The sequence below is a fragment of the Copidosoma floridanum genome, unplaced genomic scaffold (assembly GCF_036245765.1).
Source record: "Copidosoma floridanum isolate Cflo_tuat_1 unplaced genomic scaffold, Cflo_Japanese_pri ptg000007l, whole genome shotgun sequence".
Lineage (NCBI taxonomy): Eukaryota > Metazoa > Arthropoda > Insecta > Hymenoptera > Encyrtidae > Copidosoma > Copidosoma floridanum.
This window is the reverse complement of record NW_028321884.1, coordinates 12,646,986-12,668,667: the sequence shown is the minus strand read 5'-3', so window position 1 is coordinate 12,668,667 and position 21,682 is coordinate 12,646,986. Positions and strand designations below refer to the sequence as shown.

General features: G+C 36.2%; 1 protein-coding gene across 4 annotated transcripts in view; it reads right to left on the bottom strand.

The window, feature by feature from the left end:
- wwk (anoctamin 8 white walker) overlaps positions 1-21,682 on the bottom strand; it is a 40,153-nt gene that overhangs the window by 4,302 nt on the left and 14,169 nt on the right. For 2 of the 4 annotated variants that reach the window (XM_089588612.1, XM_089588615.1), the window contains exons 3-15: positions 15,723-15,883; positions 15,280-15,559; positions 13,526-13,620; positions 13,320-13,413; positions 11,455-11,640; positions 10,348-10,500; positions 10,000-10,135; positions 8,796-8,851; positions 7,011-7,085; positions 5,619-5,948; positions 3,837-4,034; positions 2,440-2,734; positions 805-1,161 (exon numbers count right to left, since the gene is read on the bottom strand). In XM_089588612.1, the coding sequence (XP_089444738.1) occupies positions 805-1,161; positions 2,440-2,734; positions 3,837-4,034; positions 5,619-5,948; positions 7,011-7,085; positions 8,796-8,851; positions 10,000-10,135; positions 10,348-10,500; positions 11,455-11,640; positions 13,320-13,413; positions 13,526-13,620; positions 15,280-15,559; positions 15,723-15,883 (2,416 nt within the window). Of the gene's footprint in view, positions 1-804; positions 1,162-2,439; positions 2,735-3,836; positions 4,035-4,589; positions 4,605-5,618; positions 5,949-7,010; positions 7,086-8,795; positions 8,852-9,999; positions 10,136-10,347; positions 10,501-11,454; positions 11,641-13,319; positions 13,414-13,525; positions 13,621-15,279; positions 15,560-15,722; positions 15,884-21,682 lie in introns of all 4 variants that reach the window. The other 2 variants (XM_089588613.1, XM_089588614.1) reach the window with 2 other exon arrangements.

Sequence of the window (21,682 nt, the reverse complement as noted above, 5' to 3'; positions counted from 1 at the left end):
TGATTATTCACTCTAAAATATAAGTTAACGTTATACTTAAAAATAAAATGTTTTGGTCGTCCACGTGTCACTTGAAGTAAAGTGGAATTCCGTGGGGAAACCCAACTTTTTCAATTGCGTGGATTTATATATCGTCGTGAATAAATAAGCCGAATGAATGTGTTTGGTATTCATTGATAGGCAGGACAGAAACGTAATTGATCATCTTTCGTTGACTGTGAGAAAAATATTTTTTTTTTTTTTAATTAGCACCGTAAACTGATGTCGTTTTGTCATTTAGATACTTTTTTAATTGCTATTACGATCATTTTTCGCTTCGGTAATGTTTTTATTTACAGAAGAATGTAAAAAATAAAATAGTAAAAACAATGTCTTGGATACATTTGGGACAATATCTTGATATTTACATGAGCTGAAGTAAAAATAATTGAAATATTAAAACAATTTTTTTCCATCGGCACACTATTAATATTATAACTATCCTATTATTCAATATTATGAATCAGTGACTGTATCAATAAGTGCATAGTTTTTGCAAATAGAAAATGGTAAGAATCATCAAGAGAATTTTCTTTTTAATTGCTGAAAGCTAGTGGTAATTTATTGTACGGTATAAATTACAGTTCTCGACAGTTGAAATAATTTTTTTCTCTTAGCTTGGGTGAGACACAGCATGTACACTACCACGCAAATGAAATAGAAAAAAACTCGAGCAAACGGTTTCATAAAACCTGGAAAATTTTTTTTTTAAAAAAAGCACCAAAGCCCTATTTGATTTAGGAGAGTAACGCGATAAAATCTTACACTTGTCACCACCAGGTATGCTGCCCCTCGGCAGAGCACTGATCTCCCCCGAGTCTACGAGGAAGGGGCTGCTGTGATCGCTGCTGTGGCTCCCCGTGCTCCCCGGCGTATCCGGCTGGACCGAGGGCGACTCCGTTATTCTGGGCACCTGGTGCAACGACGCAACGGCTCCGCTGGGCGTTCCTGGGACACTGGGCGTCTGGGCGCTCGAGGAGGGCACTGTCGGGGTCGCGGGTCGACTCGCTCGGTAGTTGCTGGAGCGCGCGTTGGCCAATTCCTCGGCGCAGCGCTGCTGCAGCTGCTTGAGCTCCTCTTCGCTGCTCGACGCACCGTCTGCTGGACTCACCACGAATCTCCCTGAGTATACGAGTGAGAGTAGAGTAGACGAGGGTCGGGAGGGCCGAGATGGGGCGCCGATTACGGAAGGACTTGGTTTTTTTTTTCATGTCTTGGATCGTCTTTTTTCTTTTACTCTCGTGAGTTGTTGCGTTTGCGTGAATGTATGCAAGATGGCGATGAATTTCGTTGTGAGTGTTCGTTCGGTAGCGTGTGTCCAATGGCTTTGGACATGTTTTTTTAGTTTTGTCTTACTTAGTCATTGGTGGTTTGAATAATCGTTTTCAATGAATGTGGTATTAAGGATTATGTGATTATGATTTTGGAGATTGTCAGCTCGTAATTATTCTTACAAAATAGTCGGAACTGTTTACTTTTACAGAGATAAAGTGAAAAACTTTAATAAAAATAAAAATTTTTGCTGATATATTAGTTTAAGATTTTGAAAGTAAATTAATCATAAATAACGGTAGAGAAAATTTGTAAATTTTCGATAAACTACATGCCTTAAAAATTATAAATAATATTCTAATGTACTCATTCAAAATTACCAAATTATTTACCAAGGACAGACTCTCGTTGTTTCAGTAAATCCATGCAATTACTTTTGTTTCTACACAGAAATACTATGATTGTTAAAATGTTACTACATTAATAGATTGCTTGAAAGGTTTACACAGATATTAATTTGATAAAGTCATAATAGTACAAAACTACGAAGAATCCACTATTTTTACCACAAGGCTAGTTAAAATTTTTTATCTACAGTTACATCGGTGCAATTTTTTCATCAACACTACAAAAATTTTATCGTTACCACTGCTATTATTTTGATTCATACTATAACTACACATCATACGAACAAAATGGACTAATAAGAATTACAGTTATCAAGAAAATTAATACAATACTTGATTTGACATTTTATAGATTTTCGAAATAAATATTTTTAATTTTAAGCAGACGTACTGATTCAATTGACATTTCTTCTCTAGCGTGATAAAAGAAATATTTAAAATAATAATGAATGTTTTTAACAAAAACATTTGCCTAATGATTCAAATATTTTTCTCGTACTTTAAAGTAAAAAAAAAGTTTGTACAAAAAAAATGAAATCATAAAAGAAATGTTAAAAAAAATTGTATAGCAACAGGTTTACAAAAGCACAATGAGAACATGAAGTGTACTCGCGATAAAAAAAAAAAAAAAAAAAAAAAAAAAAAAACTCATAGCAACAAAAAAAAAACCAACTACCTACCATTACATCGGCGAAACAAGCAAGAAACAAGAACTTCATACCTATAACGGTGCTGGGTTGCTGTTCGGAGGGCGAGGGTGTCGTGGACAACCTCCTCACCGCCTCCCTCCGCAAGAACTCGACCTTGGCCATTTCGGTGGCCACCCAAGAAGGAATGTCAGGAATCGCGCCGATTATGACGAACCGTATGGCGAGCATTATGTGCTCGAGCGCCACTATCAGCAGGATGGTCTGCGTTGCCGACATTTCCGGGAACATGCGTTGCACCTGGCCGCTGAGACCGATCAGCGCACAATTCACCAGAATTGCCACCAGACCCATGGCTTCCATCGCGTTCTGTAAGACATTTTTTATTTGTTCAATCAGGTATTTGAATTGTCTTTGATAATTTTTTTTTTTTTTTTTCTTGCGTTAACTTAACAGGATATTGGCAAAATAGTGTGCGTTCCATAACCAAAGATGGAAGTATGAAACCTTGTGGTGAATCTTTACTTTCATCCAAGAGGCAGAAATAACGTGTTGCTCACCAAAGGAGGAAAAATAAAGAATATCTCAGATCGCAAGGAGTTGACACGTTAAGAGGCAGATAAGAATGCCATATGAGGAGTTCTTTGTTTCCCCCCGTGGGTAGCAAGTGATTTTTCGTGGCTACTACCGAGGAAAACGACTTTTTTGCTACGCATAGTGGTAAGTACGTAAGATTAAACACATAGGCTTAGAGGATATTGGGACAAAGAGAATATTTTTTATGAAAACTATTTAATTTATTTTTTTTAATTTTCATAGTTAAGATTTTACTGATTTTCCAAGTTTTACTATTAACTTTTAGGTTAGACTTTTACGATTAAGCCTTATTCACAATATTTTTTCTCCTTTACAACTTCAGCTTAAAACTCTAATAAAAATGTCTTTTGTTTCTCCAGATGTTAGGTTTTTTAAATCTAAAATACAAAATATACCATGGCATGTAGTACGTCTTGGACAGTTCTTATGTACACACATACCTAAATAGTTTGAAAATATTTTACATTACCATAATTGTGCTTTTACACCATTTAAACAAAATTCATACCTACAAACACATTGTCATCAGCTCAAATATATTATTTTCTCTGTTAACTACACCTGTTTATGTTAATTTTTTTTTTTTTTTTTTTTTCATTTATAACCCCGATGTATTCAAACATCTCTATTCAAATCACCTTTCACATCATAATAACAATAAAACGCTATTTCCCTCCCTGCCAGCAACCCACGAGAAAATCGATAACTGATAAAGCCAAAAGACTACTCGCACCAGAACCCTCATCCAACTCTTGGCATATTTTCAAGTAGAGCGTATCACTGTGTGGTCAGACGCTATTTCAGCGTAGCAAAAAACTACTCGGGCACCCTCTACCTCTTCCCTTCCGATCTAAAATTCATCCCGTAAGCTCACCTGCCACGTCCCGATGTTGGACACTCGGCGACCAAAGGGCCGCTGAAGGACGAAGCACAGCTTGAAGGCGTCACCCCTCAGCTCCAGCAGGTTGCCCAGCAGAGCGGCCAGTGCCGCCAGTGGGAACGCCGAGGAGAAGAGGCAGACGTAGCCGAGCTGCGAGAGCATCTCCAGGTGCTCGGAGAACGCACCGTCGTACTGCAAGTTTGCACGTTTTTTCCTCTTTAATTGCGGAAGCTTCGTCCAAGCTCTAGCTTCGTGTCAAACTATTTGAAAATCTTGACAACTCGACCAATTTCTTTTTTTTTCCGAATAATAATGGCTTGATTAAGCTTATACGAGTAATTGGTCTCTGACCCTTTTAATTTTATTTGTAATTTAAACGATCATTTTTGCAGTTTGCATCGTAAAAGTAGGGCAAACTGGGTCGAGATTTTCAAATGGGGTGCACTCGTTGTTTTTTTTCATTAGTATAAGTGTAGGTGGGTTATTGTGCACTCGCCCGTGCAGACAACATTGTGAGAAAGTATATCATCTATGCACAAAGCGAAATTAAAACATAACTGTACAGTGCTCGTTAAATAAGGAGAGGGTATTGTGTTTCTGCACGTAATATATTGTGTGTATGGCTATGTATTTGGAAGATGCGTCTTTTTTTACGCGTCTTGATTACATTCGAATGTACTCTAATATGTTATTTACGGGTGAAAAAATAAATACACTGTGTGTAATATTGGATGAACGTGATATTACCTTCCTCGTTGGTACCTGTGCTTCGTCGATGAAATCGTCGGAAAACGGAAAAAAAGTATTTTAATCTGCAAAAATGATCGATCAAAACAGAAGATAATAATCAACGCGCCAAAAATGACGGTAAAAAAAATCATCACCTCGACAAAAAACGATTATATCGATCAATAATGATAGTTTCAATATGAGAAAATCGACGAAAAACGGAGACATCAATGTTTAACTCTTACTTTTTTTTTTTTTTTTTTTTTTTTTTTTTTTTACATTGGTACGATACATTATGTAGAAGTATGTTCCCAAAGAAATGTTTTTTTAAGCCAGAAAGACGTTTTTTTGTAGATTTTCCCATACATTAGGCGTTGAAAGGGGATTAAGATAAATGATGGTAGGTTATCATGCTTGTTATTGTGTGTTGGCGGCATTCACATGCCAGAAAAGTCTTTGTCTGTCTTGTAGGTAACTTTTAATCATAAAATGTCACTATTATGTAATAATCAATATTTTGTCCACGATATTATTTTATCATTCAAAAGTAAATTTAGTTGTTATTTATAACAAAGTCTTATTAGTAAAAAAAATGTAATTGAATCTAAAAACACAATTAATTTAGTCATGTCGTGTTCATAAATCAATCACACAGTGTATTCACGTCACTTGGAACTAAACAAGTAAACAAGTATCATATATAAAAGTATCGTATTAGAAGAGGAAAAATTTTTGTTTCCTGTGCTAGAATAATCAAAAATAATTTATAAGGACAAAAAAAATCCTCAACTAAAGTAGTATCGACCGAAACAGCGTTATGTATCATTTCAAGTAGTAAAAGTCAAGCACAAGTCAGACAGATGCGAAAATATAAAACACACGAAGAAAAAATGATAAAAAAATTTGTAAAAATCGTAATAACACAAAGTAACATTAAGCATGAAGAGCAGTCACGTAACAACAACCACAACAACAATAACCAGTAAACACAAAAAAAAAGGTGAAAAAAAGTCGAAACAAAAGATCGGCCAAATCTAGACCCCAAACCTTGAAAGCAACGTCACTAAGTAGAGAATTAGTTGGGTGTCCTACTCTGTAGAGCGAGCTCTCCAGTTCCGCTTGGCTGACGATCCTCTGCTGCTTAGCCTTCGACTCCCTGTCGTCCTCCGGTCCCCCACCGCCCTCCGTCTCTTCGGTGCCACTTGCGCTGGACGCCTGTTCTGGTTGGCCGGGTGGGGCGCGCGCCTCGCTTGGACTCAGCGCTCCGAACATCTCGAAGCTCAACCGTGCCAGTCGTAGCTGCTCGATCAGATATGGCACCGCCGACTCCTTCAGGTTGCCAATCACCTGACGTGCTATTAACAGGGCTGCCAGTTGCTGGAAACCGATGGTGTACTCTTTTTTTTTTTTTTTTTTGCTCTTTTTGGCGGGTTCATCATTATATTTGTGGGGGGTTTGTTCCTTGTAAATGGCTAATTAAATGGGGTATAGTATGCTATAAAAAAAACACGTTACGAAATTTACTAGTAATTTTTGATACGATGGCAAAGTACGAGTAAATATGTTAAAATTTTCCTAATTAGGTATTATAATATGACTTGAAAGTTATTTAAATAAAACATTCTTTCCTTGTTTTTTTGAATCATCGTGTTAAAAAAAATGTTTAAAATTTTTTATCTTGTGCATGACAAAGATGTTACTTCTTAAAATTTTAAAATTCTTCTTTCCTCGATTTTATTAAATGCCAAGATCTTGAAATATTTTTAAATATTTTTAAAGGTTATTTTACGCCAAAAAAATGTGGAATTTCGTAAATCTAAACACTTTACTGGATAATTCTAAAAAAATAAAAGTTGAATAAATTTGATCTTAAAAATGTATTTATCGTCACGTATTAAATAAGCAATTTAAATAAAAATTGAGAAAATTTGTAACAAGGTATAATGTTTATAATATTTTATCACATCGAACGTTTCTATTATTTTTGTAGTCTTATGAATTATACTTTTAATTATTGTACTAAAAAAACTAATGTATTCTTTTAACCAAGCTCGGTGCACTCGTGACTAATGACAAAAAAAAACCCTGAAAATTTCTAAAACATTACGTGTTCACTGAGTTTGAAACTTGCATCGTCATTTGCATCGTTAATATAAGAAATCACTCCTTAATTTTATGTCCTGTATTGAATTAAAGTTAAAAAAACGTTTTTTTTATTAAAATTACCAAGTAACCATTTCATCATAAAAAACTAGTGCCCTGGCAATAATAACATTTGATAATGATAAAGAATCTACGTGTGAAAACAGGTCTATTGTCGTTTGTGTATAAATAATATAGATGTAAAAGAAAAAAAAACGTATGCAACTTACATGGGTGATAAAAATATTGTATAGCATATATTAATGTATGAAAAGAGCATTTTGCATTATTTCTCACCTCTTTAAGTCTTTCTTGATCTTGAATGTAAAATGCAATATAAAACAACGACAGGAAGGAGTTGACAAATTGAAACTGAAACGCAAACAAAGGCACATTATCGATCACTCACGCAAACTGGTACGCGTAGTGTAAAATATTAACTGTAAGCCAAGCCGCTACGACATGCACACACGCCCTCAAATACCAACCCTCGTAGTCAAGTTGACATCGATATTAACAATATTTTCAGCTTTTAAAACATTGAAATTTCAGCGAAATGGATGATTTATGCATTGTCACAGACATTGGTGAGCACTAAAAGCCAAAATGATGATATTGTTCGAGAATGGGTGGAAAAAGTAGATCAGCTGTACTTCAAAAGCAGTATCGATTGAGCAGAACTTAATAGTTTGTGGAATAAGTTGCGTCGTACGGTTCGAGTTAAATGACTCGTGTTTCAGCGATCGAAGCGACTAATGTCGTTCTATCATTTATGCACGACTCTCTGTTATATTAATGAACTGTGGGATTGTGATGGCACGCGATGTGAAGTGTCATGTCGTCATATGTCTCTATGTGACCTTTGATATCTCAATTACTTTTTACCAAAAGATGTTTTTAGTTAATTAGATTATTTTAAGGGTAAGTCAATCATTTGTCGATACTTTTTCGAACAGAAATTTTGAAGGTAAAATATCCAAATTCGATAGTTTGAGGATATGTTGAAGAATAATGATGCCGAAAAAGCCGATAAGATTTTCATACGAAACAATCGTCGAAAGAAAATATTTGTATGGTTAAACTAATTAATTAAGCCATGCAATTCAATGATCAATATATCTTCGTCACACTCAGTATTTATCATTATTGTACTTTTTCTGTTTTTTAGAGAAATTCATAAAAAATATTTTTGGATCATCATTGTGGACACCATCGATATTCATGTCATTTATCTTAGCTAAAATGAAAAGGAGATACATTTTTTTCCCCCATTCGAATTACAAATGCACAAAATTATCCGTTTCCATGCGAAATGATGTAAAACATCGACACGACACGTCACATCAAAGCCATATAGGTGTGTATAAATGTGTAGCATCTCGCATTTATACGTACAGCTCGAGGCGTATGATACTATTTGCAAGCTCTGACCAAACGCGTGCACAAGTAAAAGTTGACAGCCAAGATGGAGGGAATAAAAAGCTTAGCTGCTATGCAACGTATGATATACAGGGTAAAGTCCCGCTCGAGCGCCCGCGTTTACAAGTAGTTGTCGGTGAGATTCCGTTTTCTCAAGGTCAGCGCCACTCGTTTTTTTCCTTCTCCACTTTTTTTTTTTCCATTGTTCAGCGCGTCTTTCGCTTCTTTACTGGTGCAGCCGCGAATTCCGCTGAGCTCGAGAAAAATTTTTTCCCTCCCTTCGACGCAGAGTTTCCGAGCTATTGACGTGCGCCCGAGTTTCAGGATTTGTGGCAGCTCACCTTTGTAATGTAGATACCACTAGTGCTTCGTTTTCGTGGAAGGAGATTTAAAGATCTCTCGTGGCGAAGTTGACGCGCGACACTCGACCTGACTTTCGTCTTGGCTTTATTTTTACTAGAAAAGTTTCCGGACGGGGCTATTGTGCACTTGTGCGGGCCAGATATGTATATATATGTGTGGTAAATTGCATGAAAGCTTTCTTTGCAGACTGACGCTCTACATAATGCGTGCATTGAGTGATGGAGTAGCGCAAGTTGATACAATCGTTTACAGAACACAGAAAAATGGTTAAACAGATATCGATTATCGTTAATTCATTACCAACGCCACTTTGTAGATCAGGTGGTTCTCGTACTCGGTGTCAAGACGATAATTTTCTGTGTCCAACAGACGAAATTTATCATGGAATCAACTTCTAATTCATTCGGTGGGTTTTATATGCACATGTATACACATTACTTGACTAACGTTTATTTCTTGTAACTAAAGAGAACTAATTTAATTTACATGGAAAATAATTTTATCCACTTGTACACTAAAAGTGCGTTGAAGAGGTAGTATTAAGTGAGTGTGGCAATCACGACACGCACGAGTTCCATACTAAATTTTTGGACATTTAGCGTGTAAAGTTCAACTTCTCGGTACTTGTACAGGCTTGAGGGGCTGCACACTCTGAAGTCTTTTGGAGACTTCCGAGATCTTTGAAGGACTTAGAATTACTTATGAAATCTTTTTTGATGACTTTAAGCTATATGCACTCTCCAAGTCCCGGTAAAAAGTCTGAAGTCTTTTGGAGACTTCTGAAATCTTTAAAAGATTTAGAATGACTTACGAAGTTTTTTTTAAAGACTTCAAGAGTGCGCAGCCCCTCGTACAGGCTTTGCAAATTATCCGATTTTAACATGGTGTGAATAAGTAATGTTTTGTATTCTAGTATAAAAATAGTACATGAAGCGATATAATATTGTGACACTGTGCTATAGTCGGATAATTTACACACGCTGATCAGACGTTTGAAGTTGAACTTCACAGAACGAGTGTCCGAAAATACTCGTGTGAAAAAAACTAGATTTTGCGATTTTTTAACGTGATATAAGTTTTAATTTTAGTTTATTGATAATTTATTGGTGAGACAGAAAATTTACAAAATTAAAAATATTGTAATCAAATCAACCCATGTGTGAAACGAGTAAACTAGAGCGAAAAAAGAATTTAAGAGTAAAAAAATAAGTAGCTAACAAGACTATTCGTTAAAAGGGAAGATAAAGTCTTGGGGTGAAACGGAAATTTCTGGCACCATATTGTGCAAACGGCCAGACGAGGGAGAGACGAGGTATGCAATAAGGAAATCAATAGCCATCGTAACAATCTGATCGAAAGTATCGAAAAGTCATTACGCAGCGTAGCGTAGGGGCGCAGTAAAAAAAAAAGTCGCTCAGCGAAATGAAAAGTCACGAAAAGTAAGAGGTTTATATACAATAGAAAGAGAGAGAAAAAGAGAGAGAGAGAGAGGGATAACACATACCCATGTCGTTGAGCAAAACGGCAACTTTGAAATAAGCTTCGTCCATCAGGGCTATTACACAGGCCAGCAGGACCTTTGGCACGTAGCTCAGCCAGAATCCGTAGCCAGCAGCCTCCAGTTTCGCGTCCCACCAGTCCTTCAATGCAAAAGAGACTACAATACTCCAGCAAAGTTCTACTTTGGTATACATCGGGATTTTTTGTTGTGCAGGGTATAGGTTAGCCAAACTTTTTTTTATTATTACAAACAGACACTTAGATAGTTGGCAAACAATGTGATTTTTTCCTATGGTTCAAAGTTTAGAAAAAAGCTTAGTAATCGTTATGGTTTGGGTACGTCTTGGCTTACCTGAATTTGGAAGCTTATGAACATGACTATAAAAACGAAGAATAAACAAATCGCGATTATTGGTACGCTGATGAGGTAACGAAAGGCGTTTCTTTTCCAGTTGGGATATGTCGGCTCGAGACTCCCCGTCACCGGCGATACCTCCAAAGTTCCCTTCAAGCAAACACCATTAATCTTTACTTTTTTACGTACTTTTCTAGTGCATAAAATACGATTTCATGAATGATGCGGAAAATATAACTTTTGTGCATACGTATGGGTACAATAATTTATAATCCATTACGAGAAAACGTCTGCAAGTAAGACGCTTAACTTAAAAGAAAAAAAACATTTATTCTTACCGAGAAACTACAGAACAAATTACGTCTAGGGAGGAAAATTACATACGTCAATGACTTTAAAAATTTTAGTTACTGGAGCATACTGCCCCAATTTCACCATAGTCTCGTGGTTAGTGTATCATTTCGTGCCAAAAAAATTACTGATATCATCGACTTTTCCAAGATTTTACTTTGTTGCATGTCATACGCGCAAGAACCACTTCTAAGCCCTTGCAAGCTCACGTAAAAACAAATCGATATCGACGTCGATTTCGAGACCTGTAGAGGCTCTGTATTTCATTTACTCCAGAAATATTTTATTTATATACACGAGTACGTCGCACTTCACGAGTTGCAAACCACACCCGCACAAAGGCTCTTTCTTAAGGTTGTTAAACTTTTCGTAACCAGCACTACGTAGATTAGGCTCTAACGCGCCTTTCTACCCTGCAAACTTCTCCGCGTGTAATTTCTATGCAAATCTTTGTCCCGAGAAACTGTAAAGTAAAACTCCGTCTCGTAAAACGAGACGCTAATAGCACTGCACGGCCTTCGGATGAAAAATTATAAAATAACGTGTAAAACAAGCGAAGGCTTGAACAATAAATAATAATAACGACCGTGTGTACGGATATTTTTCTCTGTCCTCTCGGTGGAGCAGAAAAACCGATATCACGACCCTTTGTGCGGGGTAATTATGAACATCCGAATGAGCTTTCCTCCCCTCTTTTTGAGATCGAAATAAATAGTATTTAAGTACAAACACACACTATCCTCCTTGGCTTACCGTAAACAGTGGCCTCGGCTCGACGAGCAAGTCGTCCCTCTGGTCGAGCGTGCCCCACCTGTAGGCCAGCTCGGCACCCCGACGCTTCCACGTCTCCAGATACACCGTCGCCCATATCACGTTGAAGATGGAGAATAGCACGTAAGCCACGTCCTCCACCGCCTGGTTCCTACCGATGATGCCGACCTGTGTGTTTTTTCAACCAGAAACACAAACATTTTTTTCGATTTAAATGCCGATCTTGTGTTTTTTTTATGTAGGAAGGTTGCGCGTTGAGGGTGGATTATTGATATTTTTTTTTTCCTTCAAGCAGCTGTTGCAAGAGAGTCGCTGTGTGTATACCTGACGAGGGTATTTTCGGTGGTTACGAGTTTGCGAGTTGGGTTGTTGCGTAATTCTTTGAAATAAAAACCAGGCGATGTTTTGATCAACTTTTGTACCTTTTCTTTTTCATGCGCATACGTATATACGCATTGGCACCATAATGTGGATTTTGCGTGTGTCTTGTTTCGTTGGCTTCGATCGGTAACGTAAAATCTATGGGCTATATACCGTGGAGGGAGACCATTAGCACAACAATTACGAACAAAAAGTGTATACCAGTGGAACTATGTGTTCTTTTGAACAATATGTACTTGGAAAATGTAGGTAGAACATTAAGGGGAAAATGATATTGGTTTTTTTATGAGAATTGTAATACAGTACTAGAATTAATACAAATTGAAAAAGGTGCCATGTTTTTGAGGGATCGTAGCTTTTTTTTAAAATGAAAAAAGTACATCTTCAGGGCTCCAAAAGATTTGATTTTAAAACAAAACAGTCAATTGCAATTTAAATTTAATTTTGACTTCAACATCATTTTGATCAACAAATTAGTATAATTTTAAAATTATATTCAACCCTTGATTTGAAGTTGTAGATAGCTAAAATCGAATTGCATCATAGCTTAATTGAATATTCAATTGACATTTGAATAAAGTAGGGTGTTATATTATACTTAATGCCGACATACCTTTACCGATAGTTTTAGCGATATTAGGTATTTAATGAAACAAATTTCTGTTTGATTATGAAAATACTATTTAATTATTTATAACCGCTTGTATCAGCCATGAGCGGAATAAAAAATTATCGAGTAATTTTTAGTTTACTATTAAAAACTTCTAGTTAATAAAAAACGTTTTTTTTTTAATTTATCAGCTGGATTTCAATTCCAGTCGGTGATGAAAAACTAATTTTTTACGTCCTAACTGACAGTCCACGCCTATGTAGTGTAAAAAATAAACTGTATCCATAATAAACTAAAAGTAATATCATGTGATTTGGTCATGTCAACAAGCGCCCGCAAAACGCCATCACCCGCAAATTTAAGTAGAAAAAGTAGAAAGTCAAGTAGAAACAGACGAGTGTAGTCAGACGGTCTTACTTTTACCTTGCAAGTATTTAACAAAAAAAAAGAAATTCAGCTTAATAAATTTATGTACTGCATATCATGGTCATCTAGAATAAAAGTTTCACTCATCCAACAATCAACAGATATAAAATTTAAATAAAAAACGTATGAAAAATAATACACGTGACTGCACCGCTAAGCATTTATAATCTCAAATCGATCGTCAAGGTCTAACACGAAAATTTCGTAATAATCTTCTTTCAGTTCCAAAAGAACAAAAAGTCACCCATTTTTCCTTTCCGGGCGTCTATATACGCATTAAACATCGCTCAAAAATCTCCAACGCAAAGGCCGAAGTTGAACTATCGCGTAACAACCGCCCATAACGACTCAAAACACCGAAAGCCGTGAATTATCCGGTCGACCCGACAGACAGCATCTCTTTGTATACGATTATCTACTCAGCACTCACCCAGTATATGACACCCACTGCAGCCGGAACAATGAGGGCGGTGGTGTAGTGGCCCAGCCACGCGAAGTACATCGTGATCTTGACACCGAAGTACCTGGGCGAGTACAACAAACATATTTGTATGAATTTGTTCAGCGCATAGTGAAGTTAAGTATACTGTTTTTCCACATTTGCACAGTGTCCATCGGACTTTGCAAAAAACGCACCTGGCTATGTCGTCGAGGGGTTGTGGACTCAAGAAGGCTCGTACCCACGACTGCTGCAGTTTTTCCAGGGCAGGTAGCTCGTGGAGAGGGAAGACCTGTCAAACATTCGTAGCAACGTTTTTTTTTCTCTCTTCTAATTTTTCATACGCACGGTTCAAATGGAAATTCATTCGCAGGATTGTTTTCAAATTGGTTTCAAGTGTACACAACTCGTCAAATGAAGTTGTTATCCGGCCCCGGAGCGGATCGAGTCGTCCCTTGATTAATGGGTTAATTTCATTATCCACCTTTTTATCGCTCAAAGCACTCTTGGGGGCTCTTTTTCCTTTCTTTGTTTTTTCACACGACGCTTTGATTGAATCATCTAGAAAGCTTGTTTTTCATGCGATAATAATTTTTGCTTGAGGAATCGTAAGAGCTATTTTTTCTTTTATCAATATAATTTTTTCATTAACTACAACTGGTGGTGTCAAGGGTATTGTTAATATTTATATTTACCATTACCTTGAAGTTTTAAGTTTATGGTTTTTATTGAATTACATGGTTGGTTGCATAATTATTGAAGATGCAAAATAAATAAATAAGATCCTTTCGCGCAAATTGTAGTTCGTCTTATGTGCACGTAAATAGTCTTTTTCTCTCGCTACTCGAGAAAACTTTGCTTTTGTCGGGAATCCCTCTGCTTCATCACACTTTCTCTGGTGCTCAAATCTTTTTTGATCTCATTAGAAAAGACTCTCAAGGGATTATAATTTCTCGAGATTTTTTCACTAAAGTACTGTTTGAGCGAGAATTTTAAGATCTCATCCTTCAGGGATTGCCGAAGGAATTCAAAACTATTCATCCATCGTAATTTGAAATCGTCCTTGGAGCTTTTTAAAATTACAGAAACTTTTTTCGTACTTTACTAATTTTGGCATCCAATGTATATACAACTATTTGGAAAAAAAATGCGAATCCACATCTCAACCTACTTGCACAGCACACAAGACGATATCGACAAAAAAAGTCTGAGAATATGGTAAGAAGAAAAAAAAAAAAAAAAAAAAAAAAAACTGAAACTATAATAAAAATGAATTATTAGTGCATGCATGTCTTACGCTTATAGTACCTACGTATCACTCGGAAAGCACACGACTGTGATTCATGCATATTTTAATCTTGATTTATAGCACGTGGTGCAAGTATCATGTATTCCAGTACTATTTCACTTTTACGTTATAATCAAGTCGTAAAACGGCAAATGACCTTCTAGTAAAATTCACTTGAACGCGTTTCCAAGTAATAATCGCGTTTTTTTTTTTAGAGATATGTAGGACTCTATTATTGAACTTATGTTATTAAAGTTCTCACGACCACGTCCGACATTGATTTCATCGAAGGGATTTGTCAAAGCGCGCAAGGCTAATAAAAGTTTGAATGGAAGCTCAGACACATCGACAGCTCTATCGTGAGCCTTTTAGTTTTTATTACTCGATTTTTTAATTTTAGTCTCAACCACAGCCAACGTATGACTTTTTCTTGACACACTAAAACGTTTCGCGTGTAATTTATACTTTTTTTTTCATTTTGAGGAACAAACGCACCCGCATCAATAACATATTTCTCAACTCTCATTTACTTCTGAATTATGTGGCCATTGTTATCCCTATAGTCCGATAGTGAATTGAAAACACGAAATGCCAAAAATCCAATTAAACCAACATAAGCCCAACCCATGGATTACGAAATGAATCCACATCGGCGGCAGTTACCTGTGAAATAACACCCGCGGACAGGCATTTGGGAACGATCGCTTGGCCATCGACGAGTTTGAGTCGTCCGGCCAGACTGTGCAGGTCGTGCGGGCCGGCTCTCAGCGTGTGCAGCAGGTGGAGCACCAGGGACTGGCGCTCCTGGGTCGTGAAGAAGCGGCTCTCGTCGTCGCTGCCCTCGAAGCAAGTAGCCTCCGAGCCGACGAACTCCTTGAGACCACCCCCGTACTCCTGGCGCAGGCGTTTCGGCAGGTGCACCTCTTCGGCGGCTTTGAGGAGCCTACGAGGACCGCGAAAAAAACGGTAGTTGTAATGTCATGTGGAAATCTTGGAAGAACCCACTATACAAAGAGCTTCTCAATGCGTTGTAAGATGAAAAAAAAAAAATCATCCCAAAGTGCCCCGGAAGCTGTACGTCCCAAAACAGATAAAAATATACCAACACGGCGAACGGTGCGGTCAGATAGAAACCGTAACTATCCGACGAGGCGTGATGCCGCACGTGAACCACGAGTCCTGGCGTCCCGGCGCGAAGGCGTCCCAGAAGCCACATTAATGTCTTGTCGTTGCTTCCGCTCGGAAACATCATGACAACGTCGCACTCCTGCAACACAAATAAGGAACATTTGTCAAGGAAAAAAAGGAAGGAAAAAAAAAACGAGCTTTATTAGAAATTGTTCGGCCGGCATTGGCGAAGTAGGGATACAAAGTACTCTGGGGACTGAGGCTAAGACGGGCTGGCGAGTGTTGTATTAATTTTCTAGCCACAAGCGCGAACGCTCCTTGATGTATGAGGCTAACGTTCGGTCCAACCAAGTTGGCTTACGCGAGTTTCCCGCGCGTGAATGTATTTTGCAGCGTCGCACAACTTTTACCCCATAGGGGAAGTTTGAAGGATATTTACGGGACTTTGGAGTTACGGGATACTTTGCTTGATTGTTTTCGTTGCGTTTCCTCTTTTACTGCAGGGGATGCTTGTCATCCTGACTCGGTAATATTGACAAAGGCGTGTGTGTTATACTTTAACATATACAATTAATTTAGAAACAATGACTTTAACAGAATTGGAAACTCGAAATGCAAATACCATACGTTCGAAAATATGTAAATTTTTTTAAATAACCGAGTGACTAAATTCATGCAAAATACTTCGTGTGTGAGGCACGACCAGTATACGAGGTGCCAGAGCATAAAGTTTTATTTCAATAGCAAGATTCAATTTTATTCTGTTGTTACATCCAGCTGACTTTTGATATAAGTATGCTAAAACTTTGAATTTGAACTGACAAGCTTAAGTGTTACAAAATCGAACAAAAAAATGTTACAAAGTCAATATAATGGATTGTATTTTTAGTTAATCTATAATTTTCGTATTAAAAATTTTATTTCGAAATGCGACGAACAAAAATTAGATGGTTTGAAACGATTTTTTAGCTATTTTGAAACGATTTTTGTCTATTAAAGCCCATTAAGAAGGCATTTTAGAGAAAAACTGACTGTAGAGAAAAGTTTCATTTTAATGAGCACTATTCTAATCAACAAAAATGTGACACTTTTTAGGAATGTTCTGAAATGTGTATGCAGTTGAAACTCCATGATTTCGTACATTAGAACTCTAGCGGCTATTAAACTGTATGTATTAAAGTTGTTCATCGTAAAAAAATTTCGAGAATATTTTAAGCTTGTTTGGTGATACTGTATAAAATATATAATTATATAAAAATATAAAATAACGGTCTTAACTTTTTTGCTAATACATACATACAATGATTCGACTCTTAGAAGTAATAGAAGAACATTTTGGTTTAAGTTTTTGAATTTTGTTCCTATGGATACAACGTGTATTACATAACAAAGAGTCTGAGACCCATTTAATTTTACAATAATACAACAGAGTGATACAAGTAAGAGCTTGTAAACCACAAAAACTATTTTGTACATCATAAATTGGAAAAAAGTGGTGAGTTTTACTATTATACTAAAAAATTGTATTTTTAATGAAAAAAATCTTTAATTAACTATCTATACACAGAGTATTTGAGTCAATCGTCTATTTCTTCGTAGTTACTTAATTCTAACCTCACTTTCGACATTCTTAAGCACGTGTCTATCATATGAATAGCTACTGGCTGGTTAAAAGTTGGTGTAACGGTTATATAAATTTATGTATTTCACAGTATGTTTACATGGACCTTGATTTTTTATCGAAATCTGGGTCACAGTTTTCATAATGTACATACATCAAAATCTCAAAATCATAATGTTATGATTTCATAATACATTAACACTATGAAAATATTAACAATGCTTTTAGATAATTAAAAAGAATAAAAAAATCAACTAACTTTCCTTGTACTAATGAGCAGCATGGTATCAAATTTTATAAAAAAAACTATTATAAAACGTTGCCCAATGTATAATATGTATAATATGTATAATTTCAGTTTATGTTGCAGAAAAAAAAATAATCCTCCTACGTTTAAGAAATTTTAATTTACTGTATCATGTCTACTTCTCTTAGAAAATTAATTTAATATTCTAACAAAATAAATTTACTAACCTGTAAAAAAACCTATTTCTAAAAAAATACAACTCTTCAGCAAATAACAAAAAAACATGATATTCATCGAACTGTTCTGATTATTCATTACAGAAAAGGCATTTCCAAATTATAAAATCATCAGTATAGCATCAATCAAAAATCTACTCTCAAACAGCCAACTGTGCATCAGCTTCTGCAGAATATCATTCATGAATATGGCCAGCTGCTACGCTTCTCACGTTTGTAAAGTTTCTGGAAAATCTTGCAAATGTAACTCTGAACTCAAGGTACACCAAAGGATTCACATGAGTGACAGGCTCTTTACTTGCAAAATGTGTTTCAAAACCTTTACCCAAAGGAGTAATCTTATAGCACATGAAAGGATCCACACTGGGACTAAACCCTTCAGTTGTAACTTGTGTTCCAAAACCTTTTTCAAAAAAGGACATCTAACAGTGCATGAGAGGATCCATTCAGGCGACAAGCCCTTCACTTGCAAAATGTGTTTCAAAACCTTTACCCAAAGGAGTAATCTTATAGCACATGAAAGGATCCACACTGGGACTAAACCCTTCAGTTGTAACTTGTGTTCCAAAACCTTTTTCAAAAAAGGACATCTAACAGTGCATGAGAGGATCCATTCAGGCGACAAGCCCTTTACTTGCAAAACGTGTTTTAAAACTTTTACCTATAGCAGTAATCTCATAGTGCATGAAAGGATCCATACTGGGACTAAACCCTTCAGTTGTAACTTGTGTTCCAAAACCTTTTCCCAAAAAGGACATCTTACCATGCACGAGTGGACCCATATGGGCATCAAGCCCTTCAGGTGCGATTTGTGTTCCAAAACCTTCACCCAAAAAAACAACCTAACAAGACATAATATGCTGATACACACAATAGTAAAGCCATACAAATGTGACGAGTGTTTACGAACTTTCGCCCTAAAATGTAATTTTGAAAGACACATGGGATATGTTCACGCCCACCACTGCACCGAGTGTTTACTAATCTTCGTCCGACTCAGAGAATTGAAAAATCATTTGAGCCAACAGCATTGCTTCTTCATCTAGAAATTTAATTAATGAAGTAACTAATGAAGCTTTTAATAAATATAATTTTTTTCTCTAGTATAACTAATCTCTTTATCATAATAAGTTTTTTGAATTTATAGTTTGAGTGTAATTTAAAGATATTGTTTTATGATTGCAATGTGAAGCTGTTATTGTTGCTCATGTACATTCTTTGCCGTAATAAACAAGGAAAATCGTAGTATTTCTTTATTAATTATTTATTTAACCATCTCCATTTTAGAAAAATAAAAAATACCGTCGTGGTTCTTAGTGATTTATTCCAGTTTTTAGAATGAATATTTAAATATTCATTGGGACATGTGTAGCTTCTCGAGTAAGAACTATTAAGTTGTTGATGATTTAGGAAAAAAAAATGTATTGTAAAAGAACAGAAAAAAAAGATTAAAGTACAGCTGATTCAGAACAATGCTGGTGTTTATCTGTAAATTCCCTTAGTAACAAGCGTAAAATTCATTTTGTTTTTTGATGAAAAAAATATTTGGTGAATACACATTTCATAAAAAGGGATCATGCGTTGGCAGTAGGTATCTCGTTGTTGCTACTAGCCAGCAGTAGAGGATAGAGTGGATCATTACATATATTATGTTTGCTACAATTTACCTAGTTTTTGGTACAGGTCAGTTGTTCAAACGAATGGCATTACCAATTTGGGTACTTATTTTTTCGAATATTGTCTGTAGTTAAACAATTTTTTAGATTTTCGTACTTTTTTTCTTTTTTTATTCGTTATGGTGGGAGATTTGTACCTTAACAATATATTCGTATGATGTTGATAAATTTAGTATTATTTGGTGGGCCCAACAAGAACCGCCTTAATCAAAGTAAAAAATGTTTATTATTGACTAGAAATATTTAGAAACTCCAGTTTGTTTTCCCACTAACAACAATAAATCATTTATTGGCAAAAAATGAAAAGCTCTAAAGTAAAAAGAGAAAAAAAGTACCATGTAATGGTAAAAACAATATCAAAAATAAACAACGAAAATACAATAAAAAATAATACAATAATACAAAAAAATAATAACAAATAACGAAAAAATCCTTCATGATGATGGAAAACGTCAGCTAAAAACTAAAAACCTTCAGGAAATCAAGTAAAAAAAAGCTCTAAAGTAAAAAGAGAAAAAAGAAATACCGTGTAGTTTAAATAACAATAACAAAAAAAAAAAAAAAAAAAAAAAAAAAAAACAGTAACCAATAACAAAAATACCCTTAATAATGGTGAGAAAGTTTATTTCTTAACTAGACATCTTCAGAAAGTCAAATAATAGAAAGTCAGAAGTAAAAAGCTGTAAAGTAAAAAGAGAAAAAAAGCAGACTGATGAATCATTAACAAAATCGTAAGCAAATTAAAGCACAAAGCCAATCCCTACTTCTGTATATTTCTCAGCAAACAACTTAGAGAGCTCAGCGAATTTCTCGCGTCACCGCATCGACGAAAAAAAGAAAAAAAGTCACTGTTAAAGAGAGACAGCCGGAACCTAGACCCGTTCTCTGGCCTTGCCGTAGTGTACACTATATACACGCCAACAACGACTACTCTATAATGTCGCAAAAAGCCGCTTCCTTTCCTACCGTTTCTGTACATGGTCTCCCCGGCTCTGCTTATAATTTCAGGGCAGAGTTCGATGCGGCTGCCAGGCGAGAGGGCGAACATCCAACGGAAACGTGTGTATGAAAGAGGGTCTGGCGGTCGTCCAAATAGGCGCGCTTTCCAAGGTACCATGTCTCGTGGCGCGCTGATACGCAAAAGCGGGAGGGGGTTGCATTATAAAACCGAGTGCACGTCTGACCTAGTCGCTGGTCCGTACTACTGTTGGCCGGCCCGAAAACTAGCTCTCTCTTTCTCCTCTCGCGCGTGCGGGGAATGATCATCGTGTATATCGCTGTACAGTGCCGATTGGGGGATACTCCAAGGGCTGGGGGTAATTAAGGAGAATCTCAACAAATATTGTTCGTGTGTACAATAGATTACTATCTTTTTTTTCCACACAACATTTCCAGATGCTCAAATGTTTTTGGCCTCCCGCCCTCGAGGATTTCGGTTTTTGCCTTTGGCATCGTGAATCGCTCGATGCTGCTTTATTCATGCACTTTTGGTTTGGATTACTTGGAGCATTTTTGGGATTGTTATCAGTTGGGTCTCTGTCTTTCCTTAATATATGACTTCAAAACTAAAGTTTGCAAAACAAAATGGCTCGATTGAAATTGTATTAAATTGTTAACCATGAATTTACTGTATTGAATTACTTTAGGGTGATCACGTATTTATTCTCGATTAATAGCTTTAATAACATAAGCTGATTCGTTAAACAGTTACATGTTTTTTTAACTGTATAGAGTTGCTTTTTTTACACATTTAACTTACATGGTACGTAAACCTAAAAAAAAAGGTAAAATTTTATTCGGTATACAGTATCCTCGACTTTATTATGTAGTGCTTACAACTTTATGTTTTGTTAACAAGTTCCTGCTTGATTAAAAATTTATTACAGTTGGAACTAATCGATGTAATTTAGTTAATTTAATGCATGCAAAAGTTATAAGAGAAAATGATTTTAGAAAAAGTGCTAGCCTACACAAGTATAAATATTTTCGTCAATACTTCTAGTATTTGTAAAAAAAAACTGAGTAAGCCCAAAACCTGTGTATCACAAGTTTTGCCAAACATACAGTTTCGCACAATACGAGCTCGCACAGGCGTGCATAAAAGAAAAAGCAACGTTCCGCCAACTGAGCTGCTATTCTCGGCTGTTACTTGGAATAT